At 46.1% G+C, this 16,172-nt stretch overlaps 1 protein-coding gene across 3 annotated transcripts in view; it reads left to right on the top strand.

Annotated features, from left to right (window-relative positions):
* Pnpla7 (patatin like phospholipase domain containing 7) overlaps positions 1 to 16,172 on the top strand; it is an 88,197-nt gene that overhangs the window by 11,351 nt on the left and 60,674 nt on the right. For 2 of the 3 annotated variants that reach the window (XM_028868699.2, XM_037204709.1), the window contains 4 exons: positions 8,669 to 8,797; positions 10,247 to 10,327; positions 11,323 to 11,449; positions 13,160 to 13,300. In XM_028868699.2, coding sequence (XP_028724532.1) covers positions 8,669 to 8,797; positions 10,247 to 10,327; positions 11,323 to 11,449; positions 13,160 to 13,300 — 478 coding nt within the window. The remainder of the gene's footprint in view (positions 1 to 8,668; positions 8,798 to 10,246; positions 10,328 to 11,322; positions 11,450 to 13,159; positions 13,301 to 16,172) is intronic. The other variant, XM_028868700.2, reaches the window with a different exon arrangement.

Here is a 16,172-nt window from a genome sequence, read left to right as displayed (position 1 = left end):
TTCTCCACTCTTTATTCTTTATGGTATTTGTTCACATACAGAAGTGAGCAAAATCATCACACCAGCCCATATATTTTTTATCAATTAGGACTAAAGGTGTGTGCTGCCATGTCTGGCTAGTTACTTTTCTTGTTGCTATGACAACAATACCTGACAAAAGCAGTTTAAGGTTTTAAGTTTAAGGTTTATTTCAGCTCACAGTTTAAAAGTGTAGTCTGTCCACCCGGCAGTGGTGGTGCACGCCTTTAATCCCAGTACTCAGGAGACAGAGGCAGGTGCATCTCTGTGAGTTCGAGGCCAGCTTAGTCTACTGAGTGAGTTCCAGGACAGCCACAGCTGTTACATAGAGAAACCCTGTCTGAAAAAGAAAAACAGTGTAGTCCGCCATGGACGAGAAGGCATGAGAGCAGGAACAGGAGCTGTCCACAGTCGAGAAGCAGAAAGATGAGTGCCGGTATCCGGCTCACTTTCTCCTTTTTATCAGTCTGAGATCTTAGTCCTTGGGATAGTGCTGCCTACATTCAAGATGGGTCTTACCTCTAAGTTAAAAACCTTTCTAGAAACATCCTCATAGACATACCCTGGAGTGTGTTTCTATGGTGATTCCAAATTTAGTCCAGTTAACAATGAAGATTAATCATCACAGTTCCATTCTGCTAGACTGTGTTACTCTGTCTTCAGAGCAGTTAAGGAGCACCTTGTTTGGGCATATCCAGACAGACTGCACCAGGAGTCCAAGCCTTTATATGGGACCACAGGGAAGCCCTGGTGGGACCCCCGATCAGCCCTTAGTTGCATGCTTGTCATTGAAGCAACAAGTTCCTTGCATTCGCTGGGGCGTCTTGTGTGTCTGCACTGCTGCCTGTCAGGTAGGCAAAGAATGCTGGGTCTTATTTGGTGGCCTGGAGGCATCGGTGGGACCTCTGTATATTGCTGTGCCCCATTTGTCCTGAGTGGAGGAGGCTGCTTGCCTAAGAAAAAAGACACCTGTCTTCAAGCAAGGCAGAATTGAGGAGGCTGCTGACATGGGTGAGTGGGGTTGGACAAGAGCAGGTATCCAGTCCAAAGAGTCATCTTTTGCTGGTCCGAGAGAGGCATTCACTGTGCATTCCTATGGCTGTAGCTGGCTCTGAGGATGCTCCAGGATGTTTAGAAGGGACTGGTGGGTCTGGGAAAGGATAGGGTACACTTAGAAGACTTTGGTCTATGTGAGGTAGATCAGTTAGCCACTTGATATCTGCATCCTTCCTCCATCATGGCAGTTAGGTTTGTTTCTTTCTTTCTTTCTTTCTTTCTTTCTTTCTTTCTTTCTTTCTCTCTCTCTCTCTCTCTCTCTCTCTCTCTCTCTCTCTCTCTCTCTCTCTTTTTTTTTTTTTTTTAAAGATTTATTTATTATGTGGGCTGGAGAGATGGCTCAATGGTTAAGAGAACCGACTGCTCTTCCAGAGGTCCTTAGTTCAATTCCCAGCAACCACATGGTGGCTCACAACCATCTGTAACGAGATCTGGTGCCCTCTTCTGGCCTGCAGGGACACATGCAGACAGAACACTGTATACATAATAAATAAATAAATCTTTAAAAAAAAAAAGAATATCATTAAATATTTTTTTTAAAAAAAGATTTATTCATTATGTATACAGTGTTCTGTCTGCATGTGTCCCTGCAGGCCAGAAGAGGGCACCAGATCTCATTACAGATGGTTGTGAGCCACCATGTGGTTGCTGGGAATTGAACTCAGGACCTCTGGAAGAGCAGCCAGTGCTCTTAACCGCTGAGCCATCTCTCCAGCCCTAGGTTTTCTTTTAAGCAAAGAAAAAAAAAAAAAGATGTAAACTGGGCATGGACCTTTCTTTGGTGCTTGTTTTTGATCCTGACCTCATTGTGGTTTTTAAACTGAACATCATTTATTCGCACATGTGATGAAATGTGGCAGGAACTAAGTTGTGGGCTATGGCCAAGGTCTGGGTCCCTGCTGCACTGGCCATCCCACTGTGTCAGCATCAGAATGGCCCCTTCCATAGAGGGGGGGCCACTCTTCCCTGAGTCTGGTAGGGGTAGAAAATACAAAGGGATGGGGTTGGGGATTTAGCTCAGTCCTCAGCTCTGGAAAAAAAAAGGGGGGGGGATGACATTTGAGAGGAGACTGGCTGGCTTTATTTTGTTTTTGAGACAGTCTCTCTACATAGCCCTGGCTGGCTGTCCTGGAGCTCATTATGTAAACCAGGCTGGCCTCTAACTTAGAGACCTGCCTGCCTCTGTCTCCTGAGTGCTTGGATTAAAAGTGTGCACCACCATACCTGGAAAGAATTTTGAATTTTTACAAAATGACATGAACAGATATTTTAGGATGTACTTGGTGTTTCATAAACAGCAATTGTCTGTTCTCCCCCGAGACTGTCCAACTCTCAGGTTCTTTTAGAGCATCTGTTATAATTGTTTTGTACATGTTCTGTCTTAGATGCTCTGGCTTCCTGCCTGGAGAATAGAGATGAGCCCTCTTGACGGCCCATCTTGTTTCCACTGCTCTCCCAAATCCCTTGTTTCCACCCACGGGACATAACTAAGACTTTGTGCATATCTTCACAGCTGAGCCACGCTAGAGAAACTGTTTTCTTGTCAGCTTTTGTTTTCTTGCAGTTAACAGGTTCTTCATTTTTGTTGTTGTTATTTAGGTCTTTTTTTTTTTTTTTTTTTTTTTGAGACAGGGTTTCTCTGTAGTTTTGGAGCCTGTCCTGGATCTTGCTCTGTAGACCAGGCTGGCCTCAAACTCACAGAGATCCACTTGCCTCTGCCTCCCAAGTTTAGGTCTTAACAGTACACCCACTGTAGAGGTTTGTCCTGGGTGTGCTCCACGAGTGGCCCTGTTCTCTGGGAAAACCTCCCAGCTTCCCTGTCTTGCCATCTCATGTTACCCGGGACCCCTGTACTCTGCTGTAAGGGTCTCTAGTTTCCTCCTCCTGGTTCACTTGCTTGTTTTGGTGGAACAAGCTTTCTATTGGCTTCCTGAAGAAGGTGCAGAAGGGACATACTTATGAAAACTTACAGATGTAGTACTGGTCCTTCTCAGCTTCCTCTTACACTCACTCCTCGATTCCCACTTAATGGGTTTCATTTGTTGTTGTTTTACTTTCGTGTGTGTGTGTGTGTGTGTGTGTGTGTGTGTGTGTGTGTGTGTGTGTGTCAGGGTTAGCCTGGTTTTCTAAATCTCACTCTGTAGACCAGGCTGGCCTCAAACTCACAGAGATCCTCCTGCCTCTGCCTCCCAAGTGCTGGGATTAAAGGTGTGCACCACCACCGCCTGTCAAATTATTTTTTTTAATTGTTTGTGTATATGTGTGTGTGTCTGAGAGTATGTTTGTGCACCACACATGTGCAGGAGCCCACAGGGCTCAGAAGAGGCCATTATGTCTCTTGGAACTAGAGTTGTAGCAAGTTGTGAGTGGCCATGTGGGTGCTGGGATCCACTGCAGGTCTTCGGCAAGAGCATGAAGCCCTGGGAGCACTGTGTCGTTTCTTTAGTCCTGTAGTTCTTTACAGTTTTTAACTGTTAATTTCAATTTTTTTATTTTTACATATTTACAAATTTTTACATGTATGAGTATATTCCTGAATGTATGTATATGTACAATGTGTGTGCTTGGTGACCACTGAGGCCAGAAGACGGTGTTGAATCGCCTGAAACTTAGTACAGACACTTGTGAGCCACCATGTAGATGCTGGGGATTGAACCTAAGTCTTCTGCAAGAACAGCTAGTACTCTGAACCTCTGAGTCATCTCCCCTGGTCTCTTTTGTTTGTTTTTTGTTTCTTCGAGACAGGGTTTCTCTGTGTTGCAGCTTTGACTATCTTGGAACTCGCTCTGTAGACCAGGCTGGCCTTGAACTCACAGGGATCCACCTGCCTCTGCCTCCTGAGTACTGGGATTAAAAACATGCACACCACCACCGCCCGGCCTGATCCCTTTTTGTAAATTAAAAATAAATTAGTGTGTGCAGTGTAGTGATGTGTGTGTGTGATGTAGTGTATATGTACCTTTTAATGTAGGTGTGTGCATGTGTGTGTCTGGGTGTGAAGACAAAGGTGAATGTCAGGTGCCCTTCCTTCCTCAACTGTTTCCACCTTCAGTTTTTGAGTCATGGTTTCTCAGCCTAAAGCTTATCAATTTGTTTCCGCCAGTCCGGCTAGCTGGACAGTGAGCTTCAGGGGTCTGCCTGTTTCTGCCCCTACCTCTACCCTCCTCCCCATCAGATTCTAGGTTGACCTGGAACTTGCTGTGTAGCCCAGGCTAGCTTCTTACATGTGGCATTTCTCCTGCACCTACCTCCCCAGTATTGGAATTCCAGGTGTGTGGTGCCATACTCAGCATTTAGAGCTTTTTTGTTGTTCTTTAAATGTTTAAACAATGTCGTCATGTTCTCCATATGAAGTAAGATGAGGTTTTCCTTGCTCACTTAGTTGACTTAGATGCGCCAACCTTCCCGAGTGTTTTTTCGGTCTATCTTTCAGATCAGGGCCTTTGCTGTCTCTCCACGTCTACTTGTGTGAGAGTGCAGATGTGTCATATGGGTGTCTTGTAGAGCCACTGCCCAGATACAGAGAGAATACACTGTGTTATTTACTGACACAACTTCAAATTCAAGCTGATAATATGTGCTGAAGAGCAGAGGCTAGCCAGCCTTTTCTCCCAAAGGCTTGATGGTAGATATTTTAGCTTTATGGGCTATATGGTCTATTGACAGTATGTAGATTAGTGAGTGACACTGTGCCCAAAACACTATTTCCAAAACAGGTAATGAGAAGGTTTGGCCCTGGGCTGCTGTACCAGCCCCGTGGCTGAGATCAGATCAGTGATACATGCCAGGGGTTTGTGCTGGGCATTGACTCAGGGTGGCATAGACATTCTGAGTCCTGGAAAAGTCCTTCACCCAACTGGTAATTACATGGATTAATTATGGAAAAGAAAATGCCACTTAAAAACAGGGTCCAGTAGGTATGGTGGCACACATTTTTAATCTCAGCAGTCAGAAGGCAGAGGTAGATGAATCTTTGTGAGTTCAAGGCCAGCCTGGTCTAATCCAAGCTCCAGGCCAGCCAAGACTACATAGTGAGACCCTGTTTCATAAAAACAAAACAAACACACAAAAAACAAACAACTACAAAAAAACTGGGTCCAGGGCCAGGGGGATGGTTTAGTGAGGACAAGCCTTAGCTGTACAAGCCTGACAACCCAAGTTTGAGCCTGGAAAAAGGGTCCATAAAAAGCTAGACATAGTGGTGTTAATCAGTAAGCCTGAGATAGGAGGCAGAGGCAGGAGAAGAGGCCACAAGCTCGAAGACCAGCTCGTCTGGAATAAGCTGCACAGGGGAGAAACAAGACAGATCCTGACTCAACATGGTGCAGGGAGAAGTTCGACTCCCAATGCTGTTCTCTGACCTCCACATGCATACTGCACTGTGTGCACCTGTGCTCACGTGTGTGTTTGTGCTTGCACATGCACAGATTAAAAGACAAACTCGTGTGTATGGTCCAGATTGTCAGCTGGGGAATCTATGCAGGAGAAAGGACAGTAAACTGGATTATTTCCTCGGGTCAAGAGATGGATAAACTTTTGTATGTTTTTTGTAGGATCTCATGTACCCAGACTGGCCTTAAATTTGCTATGTATTTGAGGATAGATGATCTGGAACTCCTGATTCTCCTGCATCCACCTCTTGTGTGCTAGGATTACAGGCATGTGCCACGATGCACTGCCCTCTTTCCTTTTGTGAGAGAGTCTAACTCTGTAGCCCTGACTGGCCTACAACTCACTGTTTAGCCTAGGATGGCCTTGAGTATGCAGCAGTCCTTTGCCTCAGCCTCTACTTGGATTACAGGTGTGGGTCACGATCTTTCTTGGCTGTCACTTGCTTTCTATAGCTTCTAAAATTCTGTCGCATTCTTAGTATACTCTTAGCTTTGTTTATTTTTTGCAGATAGGAATCAAGCCCAGGGTCTTTACATGCTAGGCAAGGGCTCTACCATAGAGATATATCTCCTGGCTCTTTGTTTTTTTTGGGGGGCAGTATTGCTCTGAGTCCTTCTGCCTCTACTTTTCAAGTACTGAGATTATTGTGTCTGCCATTCCTAGCTGGCCTTAATCTTTGAGATTATGACCATTTATATCCTTTTAGAGAGTAGAGATGAGCATTGTATATTTGATGAAGACAGAAGATCCACTGATCTGTCCTTGAACCTCTTTAAATCTCAGATTAAGCCATAAGCAGCATAGCAAAGGCAATGAGAATTAGATTAATATTCAGACTTCAATCAAAATCTCCTATTAACTCCAGTGTGCTATTTGATAGCAAAACAAAACATCAGAGGCTTTGAAAGTGAAGGGATTCGAATCCACTGCTCACAGGCATGTACTATAGTGTGAACCTAACTGGCTTGATATTCTACAATATAACAACTCAAAAACCAGCCTTCTGGAGGAAACCCACAAGGTATAATCACATCAGTAAAAGAGAGATTATAGTGTTATATGACCTTTTCATGGGGATACGTGGTCAGACATGTAGTTAGCTCAGATAGGTACCAATCACAGACCAAAGTAAATAGTCTACCCAAGTGAAGCTTGCTGAACTAGTGAGTTTATTTAGCTTATGCATGGGAGCATGGATGACCCCTCTCCCCAAACAGCTGTATATTAGATTCCTTTCTTACAGCTGTGACAATCCTTGACAAGAAACAATTGAAGGGAGAAAGGGTTTATGTGGATCACAGTTTGAGTAATCCCTTCCATCGTGGTGGGGAAGACAAGATGACGTGAGCAGGGAGGTAGGGGATCCCACGGCACCAACCGTCAGGAAGCGGAGGAAGTGGGATTGGGCTACAAAGCCTCAAGGCCTACCTAGTGATTACCTTCTCCAGTGAGGCTCCGCCTCTAAAAGTTCCTCAGCATTTCCCTTATTTTATTTCATTTTTTTCTATTATCAGCTTGATACAGTACAAATTCTTATCCTAATAGTGAAATGTTTCACTGTGGCTTGCCCACTAATTGAGTAAAACCAAAACTTATTATAAGCTACAGTCATCCTAGGGTTCCCCTTGCTATGTAGCCTCCCTGGTTCTGTGGGTTGCAGTCTGATTGTTCTTTGCTTTATAACTAGCATCTACTTATGAGTAAGTACATACCATGTTTGTCCTTCTGGGTTTGGGTTACCTCACTCAGGATATTTTCTAGTTCCATCCATTTGCCTGCAAATTTCATGCTGTCATTGTTTTTCTCTGCTGAGTAATACTCCATTGTGTATGTGTGCCACATTTTCTTAATCCATTCTTCAGTTGACGGGCATCTAGGTTGTTTCCAGGTTCTGGCTGTTACGAATAATGCTACTATGAACATAGTTGAGCATGTATCATTGTGGTATGATTGAGCATTCCTTGGGTATATGCCCAAGAGTGGTATGACTGGGTCTTGAGGTAGATCGATTCCCAATTTTCTGAGAAACAGCCATACTGATTTCCACAGTGGTTGTACAAGTTTGCACTCCCACCAACAGTGGAAGAGTGTTCCCTTTGCTCCGCATCCTCTCCAACATAGACTGTCATTAGTGATTTTGATCATAGCCATTCTGACAGGTGTAAGGTGGTGTCTCAGAGTTGTTTTGATTTGTATTTCTCTGATGACTAAGGATGTTGAGCATTTCTTTCCCCCTTTTTTTCCCCCCAAGACAGGGTTTCTCTGTGTAGCCTTGACTGTCCTGGAACTCTATCTGTAGACCAGGTTGGCTTTGAACTCACGAAGATCCGCCCTACTCTGCCTCCTGGGCACTGGGATTAAAGCACCACCACACCTGGCTTCTTCAGCCTTTCCTCAGTTGACACCAGGCATTTCAGTTATGCAGGAACTTCTAAAGGTCTCCAGGAACTAGTGTCCACAAATCTGTTGAACTCTAACTCTGACAGTAGCAAGTGGTGAGCAGGAACTCACATTCATTGCTGATGGGAATGTGGAATGGTACAGCCACTGTGGAAGGCAATCTGGTTTTGGTTGTTTGGTTATCTGGTAGAAGTTTTTGCTTTGTTTTGATTGATTTTTACAGAGTTAAGGTTGCAGATACCATGTGATCTAGGAACCTCCCCTCATATATCCAGCAAGAAATATGAGCACAGAAACCTATGTGTGTGTTATAGCATCTTTATAGTTGTTGTATCTGAGAAGCAGCTCAGCTCCTCACAGGGGATATAGGAATATGCATGGCAGGTCTATTGAGTGTTTGACTACTGTTGTGTGGCTATTTGATGATAGTGGTTTCTGCTCTCAGTGACCTCTACAGAAAGCATACATGGGTTGGGTCTTTTGCAATCCTCTTGGCAAGGGGCTATAGACAGAGTGGGGTGTTGAACAACCAGGCCTGTGAGTCCCAGGAAAGAGCGTGTAATCCAGTAAACATGCAGGTCAGTGGACCTGACCCGTAACGCCTGTCAGCCAAACCTTTGCGATGTTTTGCTGTGACGATTTTGGTTTAGGTCAAAATTGCCAGTGTCCACAGCACGCCTGGGAAGGTGACAGCTGTGTGGGTAGGAGTCAGGCAGGCCCTCCAGAAACCTCTGCGGGTTGTGGGGGTCCCCCGGGAGCTCTCGAGGTCCCTCGTGCAGGACTAACCAAGTTGTTGTTACAGGGTCACACTGCGCCCTACAAAACAGTTTCTGCCCGTGCAGCTGTCTCGTCCACCATCCTCTGGCTTCCTGCAGCAGCTTTTCAAGGAGTGTTTGAGAAGTACCCTGAAACTCTGGTGAGGGTAGTGCAGGTAAGTTTCTTTCTAGCTGGCTTTTCTATCTGCCTTGGGCCATCTCAGGCCCTGGAGCTGGGCATTGGCATGGATCCCATTAGGGCTGTTTCTGGTTGTGTGCCAGTTCTGGATTCGGCACTGTGGGTGAATGCAGAGAATGTAGAACTGACTTTGCTGGCAGGATTTACTGCTGAGGGTGGCAGATTCTAGGAAGTACTTTGTAATACAGGTCTGCAGTGGTGGTGCATGCCTTTAGCCCAGCACTCAGAAGGCAGAGACAGGGAGTGTTCTGTAAATTCAAGGTCAACCTGATTTACATTGCAAATTCCAGCCAACTACAGCTACATAGTAAAACCATGTCTCAGAAAAAGGGTGGGGAGGACATGATAAAAATATATTGTACAAGAAAAAAATTTTTTCAATAGAAAAAAGTTTTTTAATTATATCTTTTTGAGACAGGGTTTCTCTGTGTAGCTCTGGTTGTCCTGGAACTCGCTCTGTAGACCAGGCTGTCCTCAGACTCAGAGATTCAACTGTCTCTGCCTCCTGCGTGCTGAGATTAAAGGCATGTGCCATCACCGCCGGACTAGAAAAAAGTTTTAAAAAAAGAATAGTCATAAATTGGACAGAGTGGTAGCACATGGGTGTAACCCCAGCCTTTGGGAAAGTGAGGCAGGATGGTCTTGAGTTCGAGACCACGTGGGCTACATAGCATATGCTAGGGTGTCCAGAACAAGACTCTGCCTCCCCAAACACAAAATGGACTAAGTGGTGGAAGGAAAGAACCGACTCCTGTAAGTCAGTCACTTTCTGAGTGTCGCGTGTGTCCTGTGGCGTGTTCACACCCACACACGCGCACAAAGAAAGAAATGTGGGGGTGGGGTGGGGCTGAGGAGGTAGCTTGGTCAGTAACGTGCTGACCTTGTAAGCGTGAGGACTTGGATTTGATCCCCAAGACTCAGTGTGAAAAAGCTGAGTGCGTGTGACCTGGGGGGGCAAGTGCACCCCTGAGGCCGGCCAGCCCACTCTAGTCAGTGAGCCCCAGTTCCCAGTGAGACCCCGTCTCAGAAAACAAACACAGCAGCTGACTCCTGTGGAGCAACACCTCTCCCTCCGTGTCTCACACACACACACCTCTCGCTCTTGTTTTACACACACACACACACACACACACACACACACAAAAGTTAATAGTATTAACTCCATAGAAGCTTTCGGACCTCCCATTTCCCAAAAGAAACTTTAAAACTTCTTACTAAATATTTTAGACTACTTTTAGATTTGCAGAAAATTTGAAAACACTACTTGATTCCTATGTGTCCCACATTGTTCCTCATGTTAGCACCCTGCTGCACAGTGGTGGAAAGGTGAGCTCTGGCCTGTGGCCTGTGCTGGGGGGCTCAGCAGGAACTCCATGTGGCGCTGCTGGTGCCCAGCCTAGACTTGTCACACCCCCGTCTCTTGCAGATCATCATGGTACGGCTGCAGCGGGTGACTTTCCTGGCTCTGCACAACTACCTGGGACTGACTACAGAGCTCTTCAACCCTGTGAGTGCAGGCCTCCTGTTAGCCTGCGTCAGGAGGGTGCAGCTCCCACCAGGACGCCCCTGACTGGGCAGCCAGTACAGCGGCCCTGCAAGTGGTCCTGGCCGTGGGGCCGGACTCTGAGAAGTGTGCTGGGCTGAGTTTACTTTCTTGCTTAAGTATATGCACGCTGGTGCATTGAGTGACTGTGCTGAAAGCCAGGATTTGGGGCAAATAGGCTCGTCAAACTCTAGAGGACTTAGCCGGCTTCGTTGCTTGCCAGGAGTCCTGTTGTACCCCTAAGGCTGGAATTCTGCAAGAGTCGGGTGCCCAGGTCCTGAGACTGGGCTAGGCCATCATTCCTTTCCACCTGTCCCGTCTTGCTAGTACTTGACTCTATGTCCTGCCCTTGACTTAACACTGAGCTGAGCTAATACTAAGCTATGGCCTGGAAGGTGTGGGGTATTGCCAAGGATGCCAAGGCCTTGCATCCTCGCTTTTGTTCCTCCTGGTAAAACCCGACCAGTTACAGCCTGTGAAGTGGGACAAAGTTCTCACCCAGAAGGACTCAGTAACAACTGAGCCAGTGCATTTACTGCTCTGTTCCTGTACCTGAAACAAGGACGGAGGAAGTTACTTTGGAACATGCAAGTGAGGTTCCAACAGAACTCCTGGCAGTTGGTAAGAAGTGCTTGGTACCTATGAATTGTCACTTCTTTGGTGATGTTTTAGAGTTTGTCGTGCTCAGTTGCTGATATTTTAGGGAATATTCTTTTATGTTACATGATTTTTCCTATGAAGAGTTGACTACATGGTCTATTATTTTGGCTGTATGAAGAGTTGGAGGCAGAACCCAAGAGAAGAACATGCTGAGCCTTAAATTAACAAGCTCGTCCTCTGAACTGCTGGATTCTCTACTGGTTGCGTTGTCTTCATAGTTGATAAATAGTTGAACTCATAGCATGCTATAGGGAACCCAGGGAATCCTGAGCACATCTAATGTTCTTCTCATCTCTCAGGAGAGCCAAGCCATCCCTCTCTTGTCAGTAGCCAGTGTGGCAGCAGGACGGGCCAAGAGACAGATGTCATATGGCCCAGAGGAGCAACTTGAGAGGTCCCCAAGGTCCTTGGAGTCCAGCAACTCAGGTACTACACTAGCTTAAGACCTTCTCACTCCACTTTCCAGGTTACTTAATCTGCCTCCAGGTCTCCTCTCCTTAGTCCCGGGTTTCCTCACATGCCTCCAGGTCTGTTCACCTTAATCCTGTGTTTCCTCACATGCCTCCAGGTCTGCCCACCTTAATCCCAGGTTTCCTCACATGCCTCCTGGTCTCTTCACTTGCCCCTGATGTCTCTTAACCTGCCCCTAGGTCTTGTTACATGGGTCTAGGTTTTCTGACTGTCCCTCAGGTTTCTTCACAGGCCGCCAGATCTCTTTATGTAATCCAGGTCTCCTCACCTGCCCTCCCTTCATATATCCCCAGAGTTCATGGTCTAGGATTGCCTCACTGTCTCAGGTCTTCCTAGCTTCCCTCAGGTAACCTCCCACACTCTGAGCTATGTTGCATATGTCTAAGAATCTTGCCTTCTGTTTTTTGGTACTTCCTGCTGAGATTTACTCCATGGGAGTGCTGTTCAGAAGAGCAAGTTCTCGGCTTTGCCTTCCGGTCCCCACTTGACAACTACTCGAAGTTCTCAAGACAAATTAGATTGGGGAATAAACTGACCAGGAGTGCTTGAACAGCATAGATTGCCTATGTTGTATCATTACCACAAAGCCACTTTGAAAGTACATATATGCCGGGCGGTGGTGGTGCACACCTTTAATCCCAGCACTTGGGAGGCAGAGACAGGCAGATCTCAATGAGTTTGAGGTCAGCCTGTTCTACAAAATGAGTTCCAGGACAGCCAGGACTGTTACACAGAGAAACCCTGTCTTGAAAACCAAAAAAAAAAAAAAAAAAGAGAGAGAGAGAGAGAGAGAGAGAAAAGAAAGAAAGTAGATATGCCTTCAGTGTCTTAATAGTTCATCATATCCTGTGAAGGATTCCGGAAAACTAAAAGAAGAGTAAGAAACTAAGTGAAACAGCCTTTGGTAAGGTCACATAAACTGGAAATGCCCATTTGATCCTACCTCGGACAAGGCTTTGGACCTTAGTGACCTGAAAACACATCCCTGGTTGATCTGGTTTTCCTCAGAAATGTACTTTAAAATAGATGTCATTTAAGTCTTTTCTCTCTGAGACTTTGGTCAGCTTGAGTGATAGAACCCTGAGGCTTGTCCTCTTGAAGGTGTTTGGTTCGGAGCAGCTGTCCAGTGTTGCATCTTCACAGAGATTGGTGTTGAGGAGTTTTATAGCCCTCTGTGGAAGCAGAGCTTGCAGTAACAGTGTCCTGTGTGGTGGGCCAGGCCAGGGTCCTCTGAAGTCAGGTGGAACATTTGAGCCGTTTTGCCCTAGGTGTGCTAATGGCCGTCTCTACAGAAGAAGGCCGTGGGAAAGGGTCCACTGGCAGACTCCCTGGTTTAGGGTTTACCTTCAGAGTACTTGGCGGCAGCAGGGGGTAGTCAGTTCAGGAGGCCTGTAGAGAAGGATGGCCAAGAGAGATGCAGGGTTGGAGGGTAGAGAGCAGGACCAGCCTAAGGCTAACATTCTTGCATCATTCCCCTGGCAAGTGCTAACAGTGACATTACCTGATGGCCCTGTTTGGGTAAGTTATCTGCAAGTTTACAGGGTACTTGGGAGGGCCTTGGTCCTGTGCTGTTTTGGGGGACTCTGTTCTTTGATCCATCTGTAGTAACTGGAGCCAGACACTAGACCATATGGAACTGGAGTAGCTCATTCCTGTCTCCTCCAGATCTTGAGAACATTCACCTGACAGTCTCTGGGCCTCTGCTGAAGAGGAGCTGCTCTGTACCTCTGCCTTCCATCCATGGGGAGATCTCAGATGAGCTCAGGCAGTCCCAGGGAAGAGGCTTTAATCTTTCGGCCTCCCAAGGTAAAGGTCCTCTGTTCCTGCAGCTTGTTCCAATGACAGTTCTGTATATCTGGGAGATGAGTCAAGCTGCCCCCTGCCCCAGTTTCATCTTGTCCTGACCTAGACACCCTGAACTTGGTACCATTTATGGTTGGACAAGAGCCTGTGGCCCTGAGGCACTCACTCTCTCCCTGGGGCTGAGTCATTGGTGGGTGTCTGGCTGCTTTGCATGTCCTGGTAAATTCTGCACACTGCCTTCTTCTACCAGTCTCGTGCATGCTACCTCCTGTGCTGAGCCCTGGGCCCACCCACACCATCTGCCATCCTGGGCGGCCCATCTTCAGTGTCAGGCTCACCTCTGCTGGGTTCCCATCACAAACAGACATGCTCTGTGCCTCCTCGGCCTCCTCTTGTTTGCACCTAATGCCCAGAGGTGCCTGACCTCACTGCTTCCTCCTCTCTGTCTCCCTTTCTTTTGTGGAGCTTGTTGGCTTCCTGCCCATTTAAAGGCTGTCCGATTTCCTCTTTTCAGACCTGGTTGATGGCCACTGTGTTCCGCATGGTTTCTGCCCCCCCCCCCCCCCCCCCCCCCCCGTTGTTTCTTCATGTGCTCTAGTGATTCATGCTCATAATCCCAGCACTTGGGAGGCTGAGGCAGGAGAATTGTCTTGAGTTTGAGACCAGACTGGACTACAGAATAAGACTCTTGTCTCAAAAACCCTCTTCAGCTGAGTATAGTGACATGTGTCTTTCATCCCAACACTTGGGAGACAGAGGCAGGAGATCTTTGTGAATTCAAGCCAGAGTGGCCCACATAGTGAGTTCAAAGCTCACTATGAGATCAAAGTGAGATCCTGTTTTGAAAGAAAGAAAGAAAGAAAGAAAGAAAGAAAGGTAGAAAGGAAGATGGGAGGAAGGGAGGAAACCAAGGAAAGCAGGCTAAACATTTGGCGCCTTGTAGTTAACTTTTGTTATTGTTGTTGTTGTTTTGTTTTATGAGACAGGGTTTCTCTGTGTAGAAACTGGCTGTCGTGGAACTCACTTTGTAGATTAGGCTGGCCTTGAACTCACAGACATCCACCTGCCTCTGCCTCCTGAGTGCCAGGATTAAACATGTGAGTCACCACCACCAGTTGTAGTTAGCTTTTTATGTTTTATTCTTTGCTTATTCTTGGCTCATACATATATTCTAGATTATTTTTGTTAGTTTCCGTGTTGAGGTCTTTCACTCATCTGTTTTTCATTTTTTGGTGTAAACCAGTGAAATTTAGCATATCTTATTCTGTATGATAGTCTACCAATATCATTAATTAAATAATCTCTGACTTTGTTGTTTGTTTGTTTTTATGTGTATTGGTGTTTTGCGTGCATATATGTTTTTGTAACTGGTTTCCTGGAACTGGAGTTACAGACAGTTGTGAGCTGCCATGTGAGTGCTGGGAATTGAACCCAGGTCCTCTGGAAGAGCAGTCAGTGCTCTTAACTGCTGAGCCATCTCTCCCGCCCCCATTCTCTGGCTTTTTAGAAATACTGTCTTCATTAGGTATTATGTTTCTGAGTCTATGTGAGTTTTTCATCCCTAAAGTATTAGCTTTTATTGTTTTTTGTTTTTTTGTTTTTTTTTTTTTGAGATGGGGCTGGGGTTTTTGTTTGTGTTCTGACAAATAAAGCTTGACTGGAGATCAGAGGGCAAAGCTAGCCACTAGTTAACCATAGAGGCCAGGCAGAGGTGGCACATACTTTTAATCCTAACACTTGGGAGGAGGAAGCAGGAAAATTAAGAGTTCAGAGCTACCCTGGACTACCCGAGATTGAGCCAGTATAAAAGAGAAACAGAGCTGGGCAGTGATAGATCACACCTTTAATCCCAACACTTGGGAGGATCATGCCTTTGATCTTAGCACTAGGGAGGTGGAGACAGGATCTCACCCCATTCAGTAGAGGTAAGAAGTCTCTGGTGGCTGGCTGCTCTGCATCTCTGTTCTTTCAGCTTTCACTCTCGATATCTGATTCCATATTTTAATATAATAAGACTAATTAGGGTCGCACTACATCACTCTGTAGCCAAAGCTAGCCCATGGTTTCTGGGAATCTGCCCGTCCCTGCCTCCCAGCACTGGGATTACACGTAATGTGTTATCACAGTGGCCTTTAGACAGCTGCTTGGGATCTGAACTCAGGCCCTAATATTTGCATGGCAAGTACTTTTACCCACTTATCCAGCTCCCAAGCTTCTGTTTTAGCTATGTTCCTTTGGCATGGGAAAGGTTATGTTAAGGGTATAGTTTCCCCGACACACTTATCTCTCTCTTTCTCCCTCCTCCCTCCCTCAGCACAGTCTTGCTGTGTAGCTCAGGCTTGAACTCATAATCCCCCACCTCTGCCTCCTGACTGCTTAGGTTACAGATGTGGGCCACCTGCATGGTTGGTTTAGGTAGTATCATCAAACCACAGCCCCTGCCTCCTGGGCACATGCTTTCACATGGCATGTAGTATATCTCAAGGGCTTCTCTCCGGCATGTTGCCCCTTTTTCTGGTTCTGTCAGCATCCTGTGGCTGACTGTTCTGGATAGAATGTACCTTCTCTTGGTGCAGGTTTGAAATATCTCGCCATGAGCTACTTTCCAGTGACTTTCCTTCTAAAACTGAGCATCCCTATTACTGACAGTTTTTGCATAGTTTGATGCCAGCCTCAGTGATTGCTTAGAGCTAGTTTAAAGATTGATTTTCATTTTTTTTGACATATAGGGGCCATTTTTTAATTCACATCATCACATCCTACTTCCTGGTCCCCATAGGCTTGTAGCCATATCATAATGCAAAATGCATTTAGTCCAACTTCAAAAGTCCCCAAGGTTTATCACAGTATCAGCACTGTTCAAAAGTCCAAAGTT

Source organism: Peromyscus leucopus, chromosome 4, assembly GCF_004664715.2.
Source record: "Peromyscus leucopus breed LL Stock chromosome 4, UCI_PerLeu_2.1, whole genome shotgun sequence".
NCBI lineage: Eukaryota > Metazoa > Chordata > Mammalia > Rodentia > Cricetidae > Peromyscus > Peromyscus leucopus.
The sequence above is the reverse complement of the archived record's forward strand: the minus strand, read 5'-3'. Positions and strand labels throughout refer to the sequence as shown.